The sequence below is a fragment of the Etheostoma cragini genome, chromosome 14 (genome assembly GCF_013103735.1).
Source record: "Etheostoma cragini isolate CJK2018 chromosome 14, CSU_Ecrag_1.0, whole genome shotgun sequence".
Classification (NCBI taxonomy): Eukaryota; Metazoa; Chordata; class Actinopteri; order Perciformes; family Percidae; genus Etheostoma; species Etheostoma cragini.
Window position 1 is genome coordinate 18461178 of NC_048420.1, and position 20851 is coordinate 18482028.

Consider the following 20851-nt stretch of genomic DNA (forward strand, 5'->3'; position numbering starts at 1 on the left):
TGTGTAAGGCATTCTTAATACAATTGAATAAACAAAATCAAATGATCAAAAACAGCGGCAGGTAGATAAGCCAGTTTGTGATTGGTTCCCGCAAAATTGTGAACTGAAGCAGGAGAATTAAACGTGCAGATTTCCGGACCGAGCTGCAGGGCATAATCAAATCGCCGGCCGAGTGGCCGTGTTTTACCCAGTCTAATCAATGTTGGCTTTACAGTGAAAATTCATTCTTGACTCTGGAAATAGTTGATAATGTGTTTATAGTTCACTTTCAACCATTAAAAAACCCTAAGCAACAACGTGACTACTTTGAAAAAGCCTATCCAATTTAAAAGCTTATGAGGGTTAGTCAATGCGTTATATAAACCATACCATGTTAAATTTGAACTGTTCCACATCCTCATAATTATGACCAGGAACATTTACTATAGCTCCTCCATTGCTAAAATTCTGAACCAGAATAAATTAGACCTACTTGGTTACTCATCCCTTCTTTTACTGCAGGTAGCTTTGGTGTCAGCCAAGGGAGTACTCCTGTTTCCACATTAACTGGATGAACTATCAGGGAAAATAAAGCCTAGGTTTGGACTAAATGGGAGATGACAAACAACGAGGAGACACATATCCTGTAGAATTAAAACAGGGCAGAGATGTGCTGCAGGCCTTTAACCAGCTGCATGGCCTGACCATCTACAGCAATGTGTAAAGTATGGTTCATGTCTTCATGCCTCATGTACTCCTTGGAGTACATACGGGACCATTGAGACAGTGTGCTGCAGATTTATGGCATCAACTGACAGTATAAGACCGGCAGGAAATAATAACTAATATATTGAGGTTTAGAATTTAGCTAAGTAATAAGAATATAATTGCATCTTCTCATCACTGTTATAAATTCATTTCACTATGTCTGGTAATATCATCTGTTTTGTGAATTCCTTTATAAGTGTTTTTGCCATTTATTTGGTTAGACTTTTGTTTCTTTAAAGGTTGGTTTACCAAGGGTACATGTTTTCTCGCTTACTTCGAGGGGTATTTATCCTTAAGATAGTTCTTTTTTTTTGCTTTTTTCCCCAAAAAGTCTGTGCTCTGATTTATCACCTCTCTTGTGCAATGCAAACAGTTTTTTTCTTTTTGTTTTGTAGGAGATTCTTACAACATCCACAAATGCAACAGTGACCAGCAACAACACCAAACCAACTGCCACCCAACCCGCATCAGTGACCACACCACTGCACGGCCATGCCTCCACTCACGTAACCTCCAGGAAGCTTCCAGAAACGTCCACGTCCTCACGCAACATAACTACCATCAATCCATCACAGCATCCCACAAAGTCCTCTGGAGCCATGACAACTTCAGCCGCGACGTCTGCCTCTTTGATTGAGCCAAGCAGTCAACTCCTGGTGCCTGCGATCTCTGTTCTGATCTGCGGTGCATTGGCCTGAAAGTGTAAAACCAAAAATGAAAATCACAAATTCACCTTTCCTCAAGAGAAAAATCAGTTCTTTGTTAACGGCTGTCACTGTGACTGTCTAACATGTATCATATTAATGCCATGAAGTGTTTTGTTTGCACTGAGCTTTTTTCCGCTTTTGATCAAGACTGTTCCACACAATCTCAATGAATTATTTATAATGCCCAGCTTCTGATTTGAAAACTATATCTTGTTCCAAATGGCAAACATAAACACAGGATATGACATGTTGCTGGATGTTTTGGCAAATAAAATAGTAATTAATATCCATAGGACTCTAAATGTATTGTTTTTGGAAATGGTGGGAATTTGAATGTGGAACTCTGCTTTATATTACACTTCATTCAACAAGGTGAAGCTATTCAGGATATTACTTACCTTTAAGTAGTAATCAATAAGTTTCTCAGTTTATTCTACAGACAATCACAGCCATAAAATAATTACAAATAGGAAACTTTACTGAACAAAGAGACAGTATCTCTGACTGCCTCTGGATTTGTTTCAATTCTATGAGTGTGAGATTTTGCATGTGTGGTTCACAGCCAGGGTGGAGACTAAGGAAAGGCTTCCTGGAACAGGTTTCAGGTGAAAAATCTGAATGCCTTATAAAAGACCAGCCTCTGGAAAAAAATCACTTTCTACAGAACTCTCGGCAAGGACACATAAGGGTATGACTGGGCCAGACTGGAATTCTAACACATACGATTTCATGTGACAAATTAAATTGATTGAAAAGAAAAGAAAGATTAAATAGCTGGTAAAACAGTGAGGCTTTTGCAAGATACTACACCAGTCTGTTTGTCCTCAAGAGGAAATCATCTTTCATCCAACATGAAGTATCTTGTCCCGGAGCAGTTTTTCCTGGCTCTGCTGGGATTCCTCTGTGCACAGGTAAAATCTCTTCACGAGCTGTTGAGTAGATAGATGGGGAGATGTAAAAACCTAAATCTAAAGAAAAAATTTTGGATTGTGTCAGAATCAGAAAATAAAAGGGTTTAGAATCAGAAAAGGGTTTATTGCCACAGGAAGATACACTAATGTTAAAGTTGCCTGGGTGATTGGTGCATACATAAACAAACAAACATATTAAATATTAATATGTGAATTAAACAATGAAAACAGAAACAAACCATTGCAAAATAGCTGTTTAGGGAAAGAAAAAGGAGTCTGCATGGGTTTAGTGCAGAATGCAAAAACATTTATAATATGTGCAATGGGCAGATTTGTTTTCTAGGAGGACTGCAACGTTTTTGTGATGTGAAGTTTTGTTCACTCATTCACTAACCCATAAGACTTATTCATAACAGTGACATGGCAAACCTTTTTATTATCCTGCCCATGTAATATGTATTAATGCAATTTCGTCATTTAAAACAATGGCAAATTTGGAACATGGATTCATAGACCTTTCTGTACAATGTAAAAATGCAAAATCATGCTCCCCAGCATTACAATACAGTGCCATGCTATGTCATAAATCTCTCTTTGTCTCTCTCTGCTGCGTCACACAGAGTTCACTATCAAGTACCACCACAGAGATGCCACACAACGACAGCTCCAGTACAAACTGGCCATCCAATTATACCACCACTGACAACAACAACAGTCCTACTGGTTCCAACCCTACAGTTTCCTATTCCACCAGTTCCAGAACCACTGGAACCAAACCCACAGGTTCCAGCCCCACAGGCTCCAATCCCACAGTATCCAAACCCACGGGATCCAACCCCACAGGCTCCAACCCCACAGGATCCAACCCCACAGGATCCAATCCCACTGGGTCCAACCCCACAGACTCCAACCCCACAGGATCCAACCCCACAGGATCCAACCCCGTCAGTAGCCAGACCCTCACAGTGATGGTGACCAGACCCACAATGAGCATGACTACAATGAACAGACAGAGCCACATCTTCACCCCTGTCAGTCTGCTGTTTGGATCACTTGCGCTTCAAGTACTTTGGTGATAGTGGACTTACATCAGTTGTGTGTTAAACCAAATTGCGGTATATGAAATTAGGAATTGATTAGGGAGAGTCACAGAGAAAGATCTAGCTCTTAATTAACATTCAAATAATAACTTTGGCAGATTCTGTTAAGGCTGAAGCCGATGCGCATGAATCCTAATGAGTTGAAGCGTGTTTGTTTGCCTTTTAAGAGATTAATAAAACATTAAATGTACCCTTTCTGCATACTGTAGGCTTATTATTTGTCTTGTTTGAATATATTTTTAGTTAATCGAACAGCGTATATTAAATGTTTTTTTGTTGATATGTCCAAAAAAAACAATAAACATTGGAAAAAAATTGACTATTACCATGTGTCATATGTTTACAAAAAATTACAAATAAATACATTTTCATATTTATATAGTATATGTTATTTGTTTTGAAAGTAATATATTAAAACTGTTTTTTCATAAAGCATAAAGATTAAAAACAAAGCTTGTAAAATATGACGTGCTTGATCTGTGATCCATCAAGTTTCTGTTGCCGTGGTACACTACACAGGAATCTGCTGATGTATTGTGTAAAAAATACATTTCAGGAAATGGGGGAGGAAGATAAAGTTCATTCAAGAGGGAGGCTACACACAAGCTTCTATTATATGTTGTAAGGATAACTTCATACAATTACTGAGCCAACGCTCAGTTTGTTTTCACAGGCAATACTTAACGTCACAACAATTTTCACATTTCCCTTAAAAGTGAAACATTCAGGTAATAACAAATTAAATTTTGTGGGGCTAATTTCCATATTAGCTCACATACAGTAGAGATAATACTTTGTCATCCCACAGTGGGAAAATTCCCTTCTTACAGCAACGGCGGTTTTCTACAGTAAAAGCAAAAATACAAACAAGTCAAACACACAAACAAAGAGGCACACAACATACAGTGAGCAGAAGGTAGCAGATTTAAATTATAAACTTTATGTTATGGTGGCCTATTACAGTAAGTCAATGACAAAAGAACAGAACGAATGGTAAACAAGCATGAATGACGCTTAAATCTGTCAGCAGGTAGAGTGACAAAGATGGTATCACTACACTACAAAAGTGTCATTGACGCTTTTGTGCTAACACTCCCAATGGAGGCTCCAGCTGAAAAAAGTAATGTCAAATAAATATAAAATAAAAGGAAAATAATCTCTTCTGTCAACTCTGACACCTGGTGGCAAAAAATAAAACAGTAATTTAATTAAGTGGACAAAACAATAAAAGACTTTATTAAATAATATTAATATAAATATTCAACTGAAAAAACTAGCATACGTTCAAAACATGGTGATATATGGAACTTTAATGACACCTAAAGCAATGGTAAAGCAATAGTGCATGGTTTGTGCCGCACCCATGAGGAATACAGCCTTACGTTATTGCACATGCCATAAAATGCAAGGTAAAGACAGCAGTAGAGTTTGGAAATTGTGTCTTGACCAAAAACCACATGCATTTTTTTTTTTGGTTTCAAGGACTTTTTCTGAAAAACAAATCTTGACAATGACCTTCATCCTGTGACTCAAACTGTTTTACACGAGGAAATAAAATTGGTACCTGTTTGATCATTACTTTGTCAATCATCAACCAGGATATGTTTTTTGTCATGATTGCACCCATGGACATTCAAATAAAACATTTACATATGAAGCGACAAGGAAGTTTAAATAGCGATTAAACGTCATCACAGGGAGGAAGTACAATATTTTAATGTGTCCCAAACTTGCAATGTGCACATTCTAAAATGCAATCAAGTATGAAATTTGACTTTGGGGTTAAGGAAGATGAGCAATCATTGGGGGGTTGGCTGCAGGGGATTGCTATCATATTATAGGAATTCACACTTACTTAGAAGGGAGCGGTGTCATAAAAACTGTGATGAAGCTTGTTTTTGTGTTTGATTGACTAACAAACATTGCTACAAGTGGTATGACCTCCCAAACACCGGTGACTACAACCACTTCCCTAAAAACCACATCAATTGTTGCTCCAACAACTACACACACACACACACACACACACACACACACACACACACACACACACACACACACACACACACACACACACACACACACACACACACACACACACACACACACACACACATACACCTCCCCAAACAACTTCCTGGATGCATTCCCAGGTCTTATTGTATGTCGTAATTTCACACCTACCCCTCCTGAAAGGTGATATTTTTGTTTAAAAGCAAGAACAAAAAGGATCATGTCAGTTCCCCAGAAGAAAGTAGAATTGGACCAGGTTATAGTGGGAAAACACATCCTCCTGCTGTTTGCAACAGGATAGTGTCAGTAACATTTCTGCTTCATCTCTGCCTCCTCTCGGCTCTCCACCACGAAGATGTTGGCGCTGAGACGTGGCACATGCTGTGCTCTGCTGGCACTGGCAATGGTAACTACCTCTGCACTTTTTTAATTGTTCTTCAAGAAAATGTGCCAAACAATTTTATTATCCCGATAGAGCTTGTTTTTTTATTTGCACTTGGCACATAACAAGATTTAACCAACAAATGTAAATAAGTAGGTGCTTTAAAAACTTTGGAAAAGTCATAGAGGTTTACTCAGCCTGCGACTTGTCTTATTGTCCTGAAAAGGTTAGATATGTTTTCCATGTAATTTAATAGATCTTGACACCCATTAAATATGCTTATTGTCACTGCCACAAATTTTTTTATCATTAGGATTTTTTCAGAGAAACAGAGTGCTGATCGAATACATTACAGGTTAGCAAAAGGGCAGAAATTAATCTCTAATCCAGGGGTTTTTAACGTTTTTTAGGCTGAGGACCAAGTAGCTGAAAGAGAGACAGAGCAGGGACACCCTGCTGCTGAACATTTGTTGTATAAAATTAATTTGCATGTTAAACCTAGTCAGCTGGATGAAATTAAATGGATTCATGTATTATTAATACATCACAACATATAAGTGGAAGGCACAATGATTCCTTAAACTGAACTGTATGGTTACCATGATGGCTACTTTAACTAAACTTATCTTCGATGTGTAATTTTTTTTTTTATTCACAAAGAGGCCAATTTATGTTTGCTAAAAAATGCTGGATTTAAATAATTGTACACTTTCAGAAATTTCAAAAAAAAAAAAAGAAAATTTCAAAAAATATTAGTTAAACATAATTTAGCAGTCCCCCTGCACTAACTCTGAGGACCCCCTAGGGGTCACGGACCCCCTTTTGAAAATCTCTGCTCGAATCCATTGCAGTGGGAAAACAGAGCTAACGTATTATTATTTACTGGAATTTACAGGACATGACAGCACTATAATTGAAAACCAGTAAATGTAGTCTCCAAAACAATGACTTGGCTAAACATGGTCTTGGATTGATGGTAACCACGGAAACAGAAATGTTGTTGGTGTACACACTATAACTTTTGTTTCTAACACTGATTTAAATGACCTTGACACTCTATAACCACTCAGGCTCAAGGGAACACTACGTTTGCCATCAATGGAACAATGACCACAAGTGGCGTGACCACCCCAACGCCAGCAACTACCACCATTTCTCCAACCACCACATCCACTGTTGCCCCAACAACCACTACAACTGGCGGCCCTAACAATACTACAAGTGGTATGACCACCCCAACGCCAGCGACTACCACCATTTCCCCAACCACCACATCCACTGTTGCCCCAACAACCACTACAACTGGCGGCCCTAACAATACTTCAAGTGGTATGACCACCCCAACGCCAGCAACTACCACCATTTCCCTAACCACCACATCCACTGTTGCTCCAACAACCACTACAACTGGCGGCCCTAACAATACTACAAGTGGTATGACCACCCCAACGCCAGCAACTACCACCATTTCCCTAACCACCACATCCACTGTTGCCCCAACAACCACTACAACTGGCGGCCCTAACAATACTACAAGTGGTATGACCACCACAACGCCAGCGACTAATAACACTTCCCTAAACACCACTACATCTATGTCTCAGACTACAATCACAAACACAAGCTCCTCTCCTAGCACCCCAATAATGACAACAATGACATCAACCACCAAATTCCCCACCATGCACAATGGAGGCTCAGACGTCAAAGCTTCTCTTCTGTTTTCTGTTGCACCATTGTTGCTCTACACACTCTGCTTTGGAGCTGCGTGTTTCTGAGTGTAAATGAAGACTGAGTTGAATACAGGTCCAAAGAAAGGAATAAAGGATCAAGTAAAATCTACAGTAGGCCACAGTATGAATACTTGGGAACTGTAAGTTGTTTAACTTATGTTGTCAATTCATTCAAGCCTGTTGTAATATTGGTCTATAGTTCTGGCAAATTTAAAGTAAGTAAGCTAGCGATTTTGTTATTTGTGTACTTCACCTGTTAGCTAGGTTACACCTGGCTGGTGGTTTGGTGTAATGGGGATTGTAGACCGTCCTAGGTTGTATTTTAGGTGCATTATTAGTTAGGCTACATTGCATAAAGAAAATGTTAGTGATAGTGAGTTTATTGTTATTATTTACTAGCATATATATGATTTCTATGAATTGTGTATGGTAGCCTTTGCAATGTTATTTATTTCTTTGAAGAACCACACACACAAACACACACAGCCATACCAGCTACCCATGCCCATGTTTGTCCTGTTGCTTGATTGTAATCAAGCATCATCAGAGAGAAGTTGTCTCTGTCCGTGTTTAGAAAGACACACCTGGGGCAAAGTTGGAAACCAGAATCAGCTTTAAATACAGTCCTAATCTAGGCTAGGAGTAGCAAGGCTACTTTTACTTTTATACTTTAAGTACATTTCCAAGCCTTTACTTTGTTACTCTTACTTGAATAAAGAAGTTAAATCAGTACTTCTACTTCTTACCAGAGTATTTATCTTTACTTCTACTTGAGTACGGGAAGTGAGTACTTTTGCCATCTCTGCATGTAATGAAATGGAACCAAACATTGTTTTCCATCAGAACTCAGAGCTCACTATTTCAACATTTAGTCTAAAAGGCTGTGTGTGCTTTATGTTAGACATTAGTTTACTACTAAACTTTGATTGTTATTCTGTCTGCATACATACATGTATGTGTACGTAGATAAAACATCAGGATGAATTTGAAGTATTTGGGCAGATACAGTAATAAAAACAAATAACCAAACTGCACTAAAAAAAGAAATCCACTACAAAATATCTGTCATTTCATGTATTTGCATAAATCATTAAAATAAGTGTAGGCACATTGTGAGATTTCATAAACATCAAAAGTAGCAATAAACATAAATTTTATTTTGGCATCATCACAGACTGATTCAGGGGAAAGAATAACAACTAAATTAATAAAAAATGCAGCTTCTTCAAATGTGTAGCTTTTGTTCAATCTTCAGAGCGACAAATGGCCAGCAGAGCCTGTAGATGATCTCCTTTGAACTGTTTCTGTTGGTAAAAGATGTTCACATCAAAAAAGAAATTCCCTTAAAAGAATAAAAACATTATCTTCAAAAAAGAGCTCTTCTGAATTTAATATTTAATTGGAAAAAAAAAATCATGTCAGCACACATACACTTATTCCAAGGTGTTGTATTTAGCACAGTATTATGTGTGGGACCCACCTGTAGAGCAGTGTAGAGGGAAATGCCTGTTAGTTTGAGGTAGGCAGCTCGGATACACAGCAGATCTTCCTCAGAGTGAGACACCATAATGCTCTGCAATATCGGTGTCTGAAAGAGGGAAATGTTTTCTGTGTGAACTGTTACGTTTTCATACACGTTTGCCCGAAATAGGATTGTTGGTTTAACCACTTTGTATGTCTGAACATCAGAAATTAGTTTTTCTCTGTTCAAAGGCTAGGAAAAAGGTCAAGGAAAATGTATCTATATAGCACAAGTCATAAATTAAAACAATAAATAAACAATAAAATGTTTATTACTATGTATCTTAATGGATCTTTATGGCTGGAAATAGAAAAAGGATATCATAAACAAGGTAAATACAAGAGTACCATTTACCTAAATTACAGGTAGGTGGCGTGTATGTGTGTGTATGTGTGTGTGTGTGTGTGTGTGTGTGTATTTGAGACTTTAAAGATTGAGTCATTGAGCCTTTATACTACATCAGTCAGACACAGTGTAATTATTTAAATAATAAGTCATCCGAATAAAAGAGGCAATTGATGATGAAAGGATCTTACTTTTGTGGTAGTTAGTTTCTTAGCAAGGTAGACGTCAGGGCTCTGAATGCACTGTACTGTCATTGACAGAGTCACAAGAAAAATTAGTGACAAATCAACATGGTCAGTTAACACTCACACAGCATCTCAAACAATATTCACCTAAAACCTGCAAACCCAGTTGAAAGTCTCCTGTAAATTTTTTTTCCAGAGCCTGCTCCACCATCTGTCCTATCTCCAGCTCCAGTCCCATCAGCACTGTCAAAACCATACAAGGCCAAGGGAAAGTACACGTTCATATTTAAAACAGTAACAAATTTCAAAAACACAGAAACAAATGTAGAAGAACTACCAGGCCATATGTTTGAAAAACATACCTTTGTTAAGATGGTCTGAGTCTCTGGACGTCAGTATGTCAATCCACGGTCCCGAATCAGCTTTTTTCCCACTCAGTGAAGCAGAAAGAGCCTGGACAAAAACAGAACAATACAGTCAGAAATGAGTGAAATCTCACCCAAAATCTCACACATTACAACTACTACACTCCATGCAAGGGCTGCAAGTGTATTATGCCAGTTTAGGAACCATGCATTCACAGGAGTGAGTGTGATTAGTGGCATGCCTGTTGTTAATACAGTGCCACCCCAAATGAGTGATGATATGGCAGATACATTTAAGAAGACAGATTTTCCTGTGCAAGAACCACCCTTATTCACAGGTTTTCCATGGGTGTACTGAATATTGCTAGTAGCTATTATATCATAATAGCGCACTGTCAACATTTAGAACATTACGTCTTTTAAGTATATTTCTGTTCTGCTTTCAGCTTGTAGGTAGTTGGGTTGGGAACCGGAGGGTCGCTGTTTCAAGTCCCCCTACGGACCAAAGAACAAAGTGTGGACTCGTGGCTGGAGAGATGCCAGTTTGCGCTGCAAATGTGCTCTTGAAGGCACCGAACCCCACCAACCACTCAGGGCGCCTGTCAAGCATTCGCAGCCCACTCACTCTGAAATCTCTCCATTTGTGTATCTATAGGACCTGAGCATGTGTGTGTATTTCAGGCCTGTGTGTAGTAAAGTGTAAATTATAATGTCCCTACTGGCGATCAATAAAAAGTATAAATTAAATTAAAATGTAACACTGAAAACTTCCCTTTATACTTACCTAAACCACAATGTTTGTTTATAAAAGTATCATGGAAAATAATACCTCAATATCTCTCTGGACCCCTCCAGCAATATTTTGTTTCTGTTGGGAGAGAGAAGTGAGAAAACACTTTTTTGAAATTTCAAGGTCATATCTAAATGTAATCGTACCACACATTTCATAAACAAGTGTTATGGGTTTCAGAAGAACCTGTCACAGAAATCCTATTTCTACATTGCTGCTGCGATGTTGCCCCACTGCTATTTCATATCTAAGATAAATTGCTTCAATATTATGAAAGGTGGAGGATCAATGCCCGCTATTGCAGCTTGCACTGTCCCCAACAGTGCAAGGCCAATTGCTTTACTTCAAAGGTTAAAGGTGATAGTAAAGGTAAAATCAAAATAAATTACATTCAACAAAGCCAAAACAAGCTTAGTAAAGTCCCCACTCGTTTCTCCTTTCAGTTCCTTCTCTAGGTCCGTCCTATACACTGAAAAGGGAGACAAACAGCAACATGACAATTATCAGGACACAAATACATATGGATTAGAGGTTTACATGTCCACAGCAATCAACTAAAGAATTTGGGGAAACACTAAGACATTCTGTGACTTACATTGTTTGTATACAGCACTGATTTCTTGAAGCTTAGTTCCGGATCGCGTACACAGGATCTCCAGTAGTGTTTCCTCATCTGTGCCTATACCCTGCACACACACGTACAAATACTATATCTATACATTATGCTGGGATGTACAGTATATACTGGGACATGACAGACAGGCAAGGCAAAATCACTACCACCCTCTAAAAAACCCACTCCACAAGACCCCTGAACATGTGCTGCATACAAACACTCAAACACCAACTTACCGCCATGGCCTGTTGCAGGCGATAAGCCTCATGCTCCAGAGGAGGCATTAGCAACTCCAGCAGTAGAATCTCCAAATCTCCAGCAAGAGCTTTTTTCACACCAGCTGACAGGTCCTGAACACAAAGTCAGAATAATCATAATAATCATGCCTTTCTCTGTGGACTCTCAATGTACCAGATCAGACAATAAACTCTGGTTTACTGGTTTATAAATAAGTTAAGGTATAAAGTAACATAATATGGAATTACGTCAAATCCTATTCATCCCTGTTTTCAGTCAGAGGGGTAAGCGCTGGAACCATTTGGCTACCAAGACACTCCTAGCTTTATTATTTGTATTTTTATTCTTGTTAAAATGTAATAGTCTATTCCCCTGTTCAATAAGATGTCATTGGCTCAAAAGAGTGTGTCTGACATCATCTATTTGAACAAAGTTACTTTTGGTTTCTGTTCTTTGAACGTTCCAAAGTCACTCTGTTACGCACATAGCTATATTGTTACGCAATTAAAAAGAGTTTCATTTGACCACAAAGTGTCTGGGAAAGTATTATGATACAATCATCTCCTTCTGCTAAAGAAAATATTGCTAATAAAAGGAAAAATAATTCTGTTTATTTTTTTTACAGAATATAGCTACCCATGTAACCTATTAAAATGAACTAATTTGAAGAAATAGTATTTATGTACAACAATACAGTGTCCTATTCTTCACTATGACACTACTTTAGCTTATACTGCTCATACTACTCCCTCTCTAAACAAAGGTGTGTTCAAAACCTTCAGAACCAGTTTAAATAATGTTTGAACAGCAAACATTTGGGAGTTACAGATGAGCAAACACAAATTTCCAACATACAGAACTGTCGTTGCATCTCTAAATTCTGTTGTATTGCATAGCAAGGATTCTTTTGTGAATATTTTACATTGGGGGGTTTGCTGTAGCTTTGAACATGCTTTTTAGAGCCTCTTTGCATGTTGCAAATTGATACAAGTGCTGTTAGCTCATTTTTTTCTTACCTTTTGCATCATTTCTCGAAAGGTCTTGGCGATCTCTTGTCTCTGAGCGTTGGTCCGGTTGGTTAGGATTCTCACCAGCGTCACTGCATCTGAGGTACACAATGTTATGATACAATATTTAACGATGGCGAGAGAAATGTGAAGAGGCAAAGGAAAAGTTGAATTGTGTTGATCATTATCCAACATGGATGTTCAACAACACCACTTTTTACACCAGTTTAAATCTACTTGCAGAAGCACCTTTCTTCTCCAGCGCTGTCTGGATCTCCATGACATCCCGGTCAGGGTGAAAATTGGAGAAGGGTCGCACCGTTCCAAGGGTACCCCAACCCATTTCCTATGTGAAAAATAGGGACACAAAAACAGAGAGAAACAAAAATGTAGACAAACAATAAAGAATACTGCAAAGATGGGAGAAAGGAAGATTGGGCATACATCCTGACATTGTATTAGGAATATATAAATATATAAAAATATGATAAGTGAGTGACAGGGAACAAGTGGAATGTGTAACAAGATAAGAAGCAAGATGAGTGATGACGGTGAAAGAAAAAGGTCTGATCTGAAGAAGATCAAAGAGACATGTCAGCTTTAAAAAAGTCAAAAATTCTATATTCCTGTTTTTACTAGTTTCCCAGCATAAGTAATGAACATGGCAAGAAACACATACAGTAGTGTCCAGTTAAGACTTAAACATGAGATTAGTTAGGAGTTGAGTTTATGAATTTATAACAACTAGTATTTTTCTGAAATTTAACTGGAAACATGAGTTCACATTGCAGCATTCCAGCATGCCTAAAGGCCACACATACATTAAGACTTTTGTACATGACGTAACACAGATAATCAGAGAACACAAGACAGCTGAATACATTATCTACTAATGAGTAAACTGAGTCATAAAGCAATGGCAGAGAGAAGACAGGGCACGAGCAAGTCTACTTACATGAGATTTGAAGTACTCGGGGTCCATGGCTTTGTTTCAACTGCATAAATATTGTAGAGGAAGAGATAAATGGTTCAGACACATGCAAAAGTATACAGTTAATGACATTTATAACACAGCACATGGACACAGTATAGATATAATAGTATATTCAATGTGGTGTTGTGAATAGCAGGAAAGAGAACATTTAAGTTAACCTTGAATTTTTGTTCAATAAATTACTTGATGGCAGTGTATTCTGACTCGTTCTTATCTCAACCAAACAGCAATATTACAATAAGTGTTATCTGTAAGGGTCTAAGACAGCCAACATGCCAACACAAACACCTGTAGAATAACACAAGTACATTTACTTATAAAATCTTTGAAGAATGCCATTTTTCCTACCTGTAACAAAAGGCAGTAGCAGCTCTAGGAATGTGTGGAGGAAGAGCTTTTTACAACCTCCTCTAATCAGCCCTGAATCTCAGTCCCACCCTTACTGTGCCACACCTGCTACAGTTCCCCCACCTGACTGTCAATCAAATAGCTGACCAATTGGTGCTTAGTACCATCACAGCTTTGTCAACACCACTGGTCTGCAGAATTACTACGACAACCCACTTGTAAAATACTGACATTTTTTGCAGTGGAGGAATCCAGACAATCAGGTTTGTTTACAGGTGGCCAAGATGTGAAATGATCATACACTGTAGATTCTGTGGCTGATGTGGATGAAAAATGTTAGGAATTGTTGTTGTGTAAGACTGCCAAATGTATCCGCTTTTCTTGTAAAATAGTTTAGTGTTGAGGTGGTCAAGTTACTCCATTGTACTTTTACAGCTTGCCTCAAAGATGTTGCAGATGTCTGATAAACAAACCTAACATGCAACATGCCAGCCATCTCTGTAAGTAAGTGAAGGGCAAAGTCTGGTTTCAGAGTGAAACAGATCGTCGTAGAACTGGTGTGCTCATTTATAACCTGATTCTCCACTGGCTCCAAAACATAAAAACTGAATTGTGTCACAAGAGATAACAAAAGGGCTTTTCAGTACCTGCATTTGTGTCTGCTTGTGATAACAATCTAATACTCCAAAACTCTTATCCGCCCTATTCCCTTCTAGAAAAGAACAGTGGGTCAAGAGAAAGAGCTAGCGAGAGAGAGAGAGACAGAGTAATTGACAAAGACATACATATCACATTCAATGTCAAAATCAGCAGGCTCAAATTACAAATCATATAAGGTATTGGGTCTCACAGAAAAAAACACCATATGCTCATAAAGTAATTTTTAACAGAAAAAACTACCTGATGAAATCATTGAACAAATGTATTCTTCCCATGGTTTTCATTTCTACAATTGTCTGTGCTGCTCCGTGTCTACCTGCTGTTCACCTGCAGAGCACAAATAAATTTGACACCTGTGTTGTTATTACAAACACAGCTGATCAACAGAGAGCTCTTTTGCCTTTCGCTGAAATAACCAAAGTTTTGCTGTCCATACCCTCTATTTAAAAAGAAACACAACTAAGCATATAACAAAAAGGCTGGAGTAACTTGTCATCTTCATGGCCTAGGAAAGTTCTTTCATTATCTGTGAACATGAGCTACTCTTGCTCAAAGCCAGAAACCAGAGATGTAGGTCTCAAACTTGTGACGTCATTAAGTATAAAGTCTCAAGCTGCTCCGATGAATAGGAGACTGACTTTGTTTTATTTTTTATAACCAAAATGAGCTTCATTATCTTGTAATGTTTTCATTTGTGAAACAGAACATTCCCCCGGGTGCTCTCAAAGTCATCTATAGCATCTTTACCAACTGATTGTCTATGGAGCAGTACACTTTATACTCGATGGCATCACAAATTTGATTTTGAGCCCTCTATAGTTTTAAATTTAGGAGAGAGTTGTTCATGTTCACCGATATTTCTGGACTGTCTTAGACCATAGGAATAACTTGAAAATGGGCGTAGTTTTCGTTTAGGAATAAACATCAGTTTCAAGTGTCATGTGAGAGGTAAAAGCAGGTGAAACGGCATTAAAGTTTAAGTTAATGACCCGGCTGAATTATTAGAATCAGTGTTTACTTAATTATTCAGTTATTAGTTAGTATGTTTCATCTTTTCGTCATTAATTCATGAATGGTTGGAAATACTTTAAATGCTGCATATCTCAATAGGAGACATATACGTACACAGAAATAACTGAGTGCTGCACCATTAGGGGTTGTTTTGGTCCATTTTGTACCGGGTGTCCTTCTTGTCAGATTTCAGAAAGCCATTACCTACAGAAATACAAATCAATGTATCTGTCACACCCTGATTTCAAACAGGCAGCAAACTGAATAGAAGACGAAGTTTGAATGGATGAATGCAGGAATGGGAGGTATGAATGAAAGACTGCTTGGGTAAACCATTGAAATAAATGAACAAAATGGTCCATTATAGTGGGGAAAATACCCAAGTGGTCTTTTGCTCCTCAGACATATGCACACAATTTCTTAATCAGTTCTGAGGGAAAACATTGGGGCTGATCAGTGTTGTATAAAAATATAAAGTAAAAATAGAGTTTAATGATACATTATCAATGTGACCTTCAATTATTATTAAACATTTTTAAACCTGCAGAGCACATGAAATATGAGACCTGTGTAGTTTTAACTGATTGATGGCACGTTATTCTGCCTCTCTGTTTTTACTGTTATACTTTACATCATTTAAAAAAAAGAAAATTGTTTCAATGTAATTAAAAATACAAAGAAATCAGGATGAACGTTTTTAGTATGTGTGTTCTTAGTCAGTGAATTTAATGTTTTTTTAAACTGTGGAAACTGTATTTTTGTAACAAGATGTATTTACACATTGTGTTCCAAAAATGTTTTTTCCTGATACTTTTGAAATCAATTAGCCAGCTTTGTTTTATTTTACAATGTTTATTTCGAATTAAATATTTCAAAACCACTCCCTCTTGCATCACATTCAACATCACTTCTTTAGTATCAAATATTAACATACAGCTGAAAAATACAATAAGAAACATGGTAACTAGACACACACAACCCATTTCAATGCAATGTGACAAACTGAATACACATTTCCCACAAAACAAACACTGATACATGCATTACAATTAAAAAAAAATACCTTGAAAAAATTGCATACGCTTCTTGCACACATTTGTTTGGCTTAACTTGTCCACCATCTGTATGAAGCACTGGCAGCCATATTAAAACAAAGATATTAAAGCATCAACTACAGGTTCTTCTACAGTCATTGACTTTGCATAAGCCTGTAATCAGGCAAAATAGGGATTCTAGTTTGAATGCTCACATATTCGACAAGTGATATCATCCAATAAAAGTCAAAGTCAATTACATTCTCATTCTCCCAATGTTCACACTAGTTATGGATTTAGGCATAATTTGAAAAACACACACACACACACACACACACACATGTATATGTATATGTATGTGTGTGTGTGTATATATATACATATATACAAAGTGACAGAGGTTCCAGGCACTGCTGAGGAAAGCTTAACACGAGAACATGAGAAATATGACTTTTGTATAGCAGGTTAGAGCAGCTCTATCTCCCACTGTTGGCTTGGCCTCTCCTCATCCTCCGGCATAATCACCACATGGTCCTTGTCGTAAGTTTTACCGCCTGAGGAAAAGGCAAATAATCACGTTAACAAAAAGTTCAAGTTATCATGGTATGCTATAATGATCACTAAGACAAAGTAAAAACTGGCTTTGAAGAGGTGGAATGTTTCTAAGCACATTTACTCAAGAACTATTTGGCAGTTATTGTTATAAGTTACTTCGCACTATCCGAGGAAATACATACATATCTATCTATATATGTATCCAGCTATCCATCAATCTATCCATCAGCTTAATCTCCTTTATTTTGAAGAGGGGAACTTAAATTACTCTTACAACTTATTTTATAGCATATTTACATAAGCATTGTCTTAAAAATGCTATACCAAATCATTTCTCATACCTTTGACATCTAGGACGCAGCCAGGAAAAGTAAGGCTGACAATGGGGCCTATCATCAGAGCTGTCCAGGTCTGTGTAGGTTGCCGGGTCTCCGCCCACAAAACCACCTTGGCTCCTGGCTCTATGTTGCCCATCACCTGAAGGCTCATGGTCGGGGACAACTAAAGCACACACACGTACAGTGATTAGACCACGCTCAATGTTACCAAGGTCAGATGACAGGTTCAGGTTGTGGTTTGCATGATGCAGCTAAGTATTTTAACATTTGAATCATGCATTACCTTGCTTTTGATGAATCCGTCCTGATAAAACCAGATGTCACTCAATGGCTCCGCTTCGGGTGTCACAACCACTCGTCCTGATTTCAACTCCTCCACGCCGCCCTGGACGGACAAGAAGTGACCCCTCTCTTTGTTCTTGATGCGCAAATAGCGGCGCTTCTGCAGAAATCAAAACATATGTATTGTCATTAAGGAGTCACAGATCAGTGGGTTTGGGTTGTTTGACCTACACAAACACATCCCATTATTAAAAATCAAGGACATAACATAAGATTGGTTTTAAATTTGGCTTTAAAGTAGTTTACATAATTTCATTGCCTTTACGGTGGGGGTATTAATGGAAACAGGCCTTGTCTAGCAATGGTGAAAAATTTGCTGTAAGAGAAGGTGATTAAGTGCTACTCCTTCACACACTTTTATGTGGAGAAATAACACTCATTTGCAACTGCCTACAGTACAAGCCATCCAAAGCTAGCACTTAGTTGAATTAACAATTAATTACAATTATTATCCAATTATTCTTATTTAGGAAGATATGGACTTGTGTTAAGTTAACAAGCCAATACTTTTGTCAAGGTAGGGTTTGGGACACGTGCTGCCAGGAAATCATAGTAGTTTAGGCCTATTTCTTTGTTCTTTATCCAAAAGTAGGAACAAAATATCTATAACTTTTGTAATTGTTAAAACCTAATATCAGTCTAACATACTACACACTGCATTTCACATTGTATCAGGAAATGCATGTTTTTAAACATGTAGTTTATGACTGTTTTTAAAAATAGGTTGCAAAGATGATTTGTTAACAAACCTGTCTGACTGGGAACATTGAGCCAATAGTCTGTATTGAGCTAAACTTTGGCCAGTTGGTGATTTCAATTGGTTCCAGTAGGAATTGGCGCCCCCTGTAGTTGCTGTGTTCACATATCACCCAACTGCAAAGGAAGAGAGACTAAATTAGACAATGGGGTGCCTAAACATCACATGACATACACAGGGAACCAAAACACAACTTTCTGTTTTGTTTCATTTTGGTAATGGTTTCATTTTCCACTGTAACAGCTGTAGATCAATTATCTATCAACAATGTGCACTCCATGTGGTTTATTTTAAGTCATGAAAAGATGAGATGCTACTGCTCATAACAGAAACCAGAAAGCTACTTGATGACATGTGTCGATGCAAACACACAAACAGTCTCCCCAAACACATGCAGACGCAGAGAGACAAACACAAACCAGCCACTGTTGACTCTGACAGACAGAATGTGGTTGTTGAAGCCCTCTTCAACCATGCTGAAGATCTCTGTATCCACGGTGATCTCTCTGCCCTCCAGACACTCAAGGCCAAAGAGAGAGATGGAAGGAATTGAGAATGTCTAGACAGGGAGAGATGGAGTGTCAGAGCAATATAGAATAAAGAATACAGACCTTTTTTTTTTATATGAAAACTTTCTCACCATTGGCACGACTTTGGCTGAGCGAAAGGTGCAGTTAGGTGGACATCCCATGCTGGTTGAATTGGGATAGTCTCCTTCAGATAAGACATACAAGTTCCCAGAGTACTGTTTATTCTCGTAGAGCACCCAGCTGAAACACAGAAGTGAATTGTTTTTATTGACTCTCTATCAGAGATAATATATTAGCTTTTTAATTCTCCCCAATCTCATAACTACAGCAACATCACATAGTTTGTTGTGCATTAGCAGTCTTTCTACACATTAGTCTTTACTTTCTTTTCACAGCACCCCCGCATCCATTGCTTCCTTTCTCCTTGGATTATTGTTAATGCGTGTGTACTCACCTTCCCCCTGACACTCGACAGGACTTGGTCTGTAAATTTTCTGCCAAGGCCTCTTGGTTGCGATCGAAGACGTAACACTCGCCCTGGAAGTGTGGCTCAGAGTACAGTATTAGCTGACAGGCAGAGATAGAGGGAAGGGTTAAGGAAAGTGAGAGATCAGATTAACACATTTCTAGCCTACAGCTTTTTATTCTTCTAATTATTTCTGCCTTCTAAGCACTGAACACAAAAGTGCTTCTACTGCAATGTTGCCCTGCCCCTGTGAAGGAATTATTTATCTTATTTAGACACTGTAGGTCATGGATATCATCGGTCAGGTATTGGTGACTAGTATTTTAATCCTCTGATAACTCAGTATAACTATTAGATATTTCCCTTGAAACATTTAAATTAAAAAGGATGAATGTTGGAGTGTCTTTGGCTAAGATAAATTTAATCCCTGTGCTCAGTTTCATGGATGTTCCAGGCCAATAAAAGTTTAAAATAAAGGTTTTTTCGCCTGCATGGAACAAAGTTTAGATGCAGAACATGAACCCACTTGTACTAAAAAGAAAAAAAAGCTTTGCAACTTTGCGTGCTGTGACAGATACCATGCAGAGCACAGAAAATGATAACTGAAGGAAAGTGATTGCGGATGTATGATTTTTTTGATTTATTTTTTTTACACTCCACATCAGCCATATGGGCTTTAGACATGTATGTGCATCTGTTACAAAAAAATCCTGCCTATTGTATTTTTCTCTCAAACTGGAAATTCCAAAAGTGTTGAAAAGCTAAACATCGGTGTGTGGAATTTTCCATGAACTGAGTAGCAAAATATCCTGTCTAAGAGGGACATAAAACTAAAGATACAAATCAATATTAGCTACGAGACTGAAATGCATTAAAGACAATACTGAGAAAGTCAAGCAAAATACCTCATTCCTGGTCCCTGAGCTGTCAGTTGGAGCCTAAAAGTCAACACAACCAAAATGTAAGCAACGTCAGAGCACTGATCCAATTCATATTTTGAAGACTTCCCAGTGGTTCTCACCAGTAGGATAGGCTGCGCTGAGCAGATGCGCGTGTCCGGAGAACCCCAGTCAGCACAGTTATTATAGAAACCTTTCTCTAAGATGTACTGGTGACCAGAGAAGTCAACATGCGAATAGACTATCCATCTGTCATG

General features: G+C 38.1%; 4 protein-coding genes and 1 long non-coding RNA gene across 6 annotated transcripts in view; 2 read left to right on the forward strand and 3 right to left on the reverse strand.

Moving 5' to 3' along the window:
* Window positions 1-1060: 1060 nt before the first annotated feature.
* LOC117957268 lies at window positions 1061-2348 on the reverse strand. The gene is made up of 2 exons (XR_004659460.1): window positions 2265-2348; window positions 1061-1441 (listed from the first exon to the last, which is right to left on the reverse strand). It is a non-coding gene; the product is annotated as an uncharacterized LOC117957268 (long non-coding RNA).
* On the forward strand, window positions 2132-3804 carry LOC117957267 (salivary glue protein Sgs-3-like). The gene is made up of 2 exons (XM_034892884.1): window positions 2132-2365; window positions 2986-3804. The coding sequence occupies exons 1-2, from the start codon at window positions 2306-2308 to the stop codon at window positions 3439-3441; spliced, it is 516 nt and encodes a 171-aa protein (XP_034748775.1). The 5' UTR covers window positions 2132-2305; the 3' UTR covers window positions 3442-3804.
* A 1800-nt stretch (window positions 3805-5604) lies between these two features.
* si:ch73-359m17.9 (uncharacterized protein LOC100000433 homolog) lies at window positions 5605-7638 on the forward strand. The gene is made up of 2 exons (XM_034892781.1): window positions 5605-5884; window positions 6931-7638. Exons 1-2 carry the CDS (start codon window positions 5834-5836, stop codon window positions 7636-7638), a joined length of 759 nt encoding a protein of 252 aa, XP_034748672.1. The 5' UTR covers window positions 5605-5833.
* A 1091-nt stretch (window positions 7639-8729) lies between these two features.
* zgc:101785 (uncharacterized protein LOC450032 homolog) lies at window positions 8730-14093 on the reverse strand. Of its 2 annotated transcripts, XM_034892096.1 has the most exons (14): window positions 14003-14062; window positions 13616-13655; window positions 13417-13464; window positions 12910-13008; window positions 12670-12758; window positions 11653-11766; window positions 11396-11486; window positions 11190-11269; window positions 10840-10878; window positions 10008-10098; window positions 9793-9888; window positions 9652-9707; window positions 9074-9181; window positions 8730-8897 (listed from the first exon to the last, which is right to left on the reverse strand). In XM_034892096.1, exons 3-14 carry the CDS (start codon window positions 13460-13462, stop codon window positions 8838-8840), a joined length of 969 nt encoding a protein of 322 aa, XP_034747987.1. In that variant the 5' UTR covers window positions 13463-13464; window positions 13616-13655; window positions 14003-14062; the 3' UTR covers window positions 8730-8837. The 2 variants fall into 2 exon arrangements, with proteins under 2 accessions (XP_034747987.1, XP_034747988.1); XM_034892097.1 differs by lacking the exon at window positions 13417-13464 and having other exon boundaries at window positions 12910-13006; window positions 14003-14093.
* Window positions 14094-16733: 2640 nt separating this feature from the next.
* Window positions 16734-20851, reverse strand: part of crybg2 (crystallin beta-gamma domain containing 2) — a 41911-nt gene continuing 37793 nt past the window's right edge. Inside the window, exons 16-24 of the mRNA XM_034892094.1 lie at window positions 20717-20843; window positions 20601-20633; window positions 19684-19796; window positions 19340-19469; window positions 19119-19258; window positions 18692-18815; window positions 17884-18042; window positions 17604-17763; window positions 16734-17261 (exon numbers count right to left, since the gene is read on the reverse strand). Coding sequence (XP_034747985.1) covers window positions 17173-17261; window positions 17604-17763; window positions 17884-18042; window positions 18692-18815; window positions 19119-19258; window positions 19340-19469; window positions 19684-19796; window positions 20601-20633; window positions 20717-20843 — 1075 coding nt within the window. The 3' untranslated portion in view covers window positions 16734-17172. The remainder of the gene's footprint in view (window positions 17262-17603; window positions 17764-17883; window positions 18043-18691; window positions 18816-19118; window positions 19259-19339; window positions 19470-19683; window positions 19797-20600; window positions 20634-20716; window positions 20844-20851) is intronic.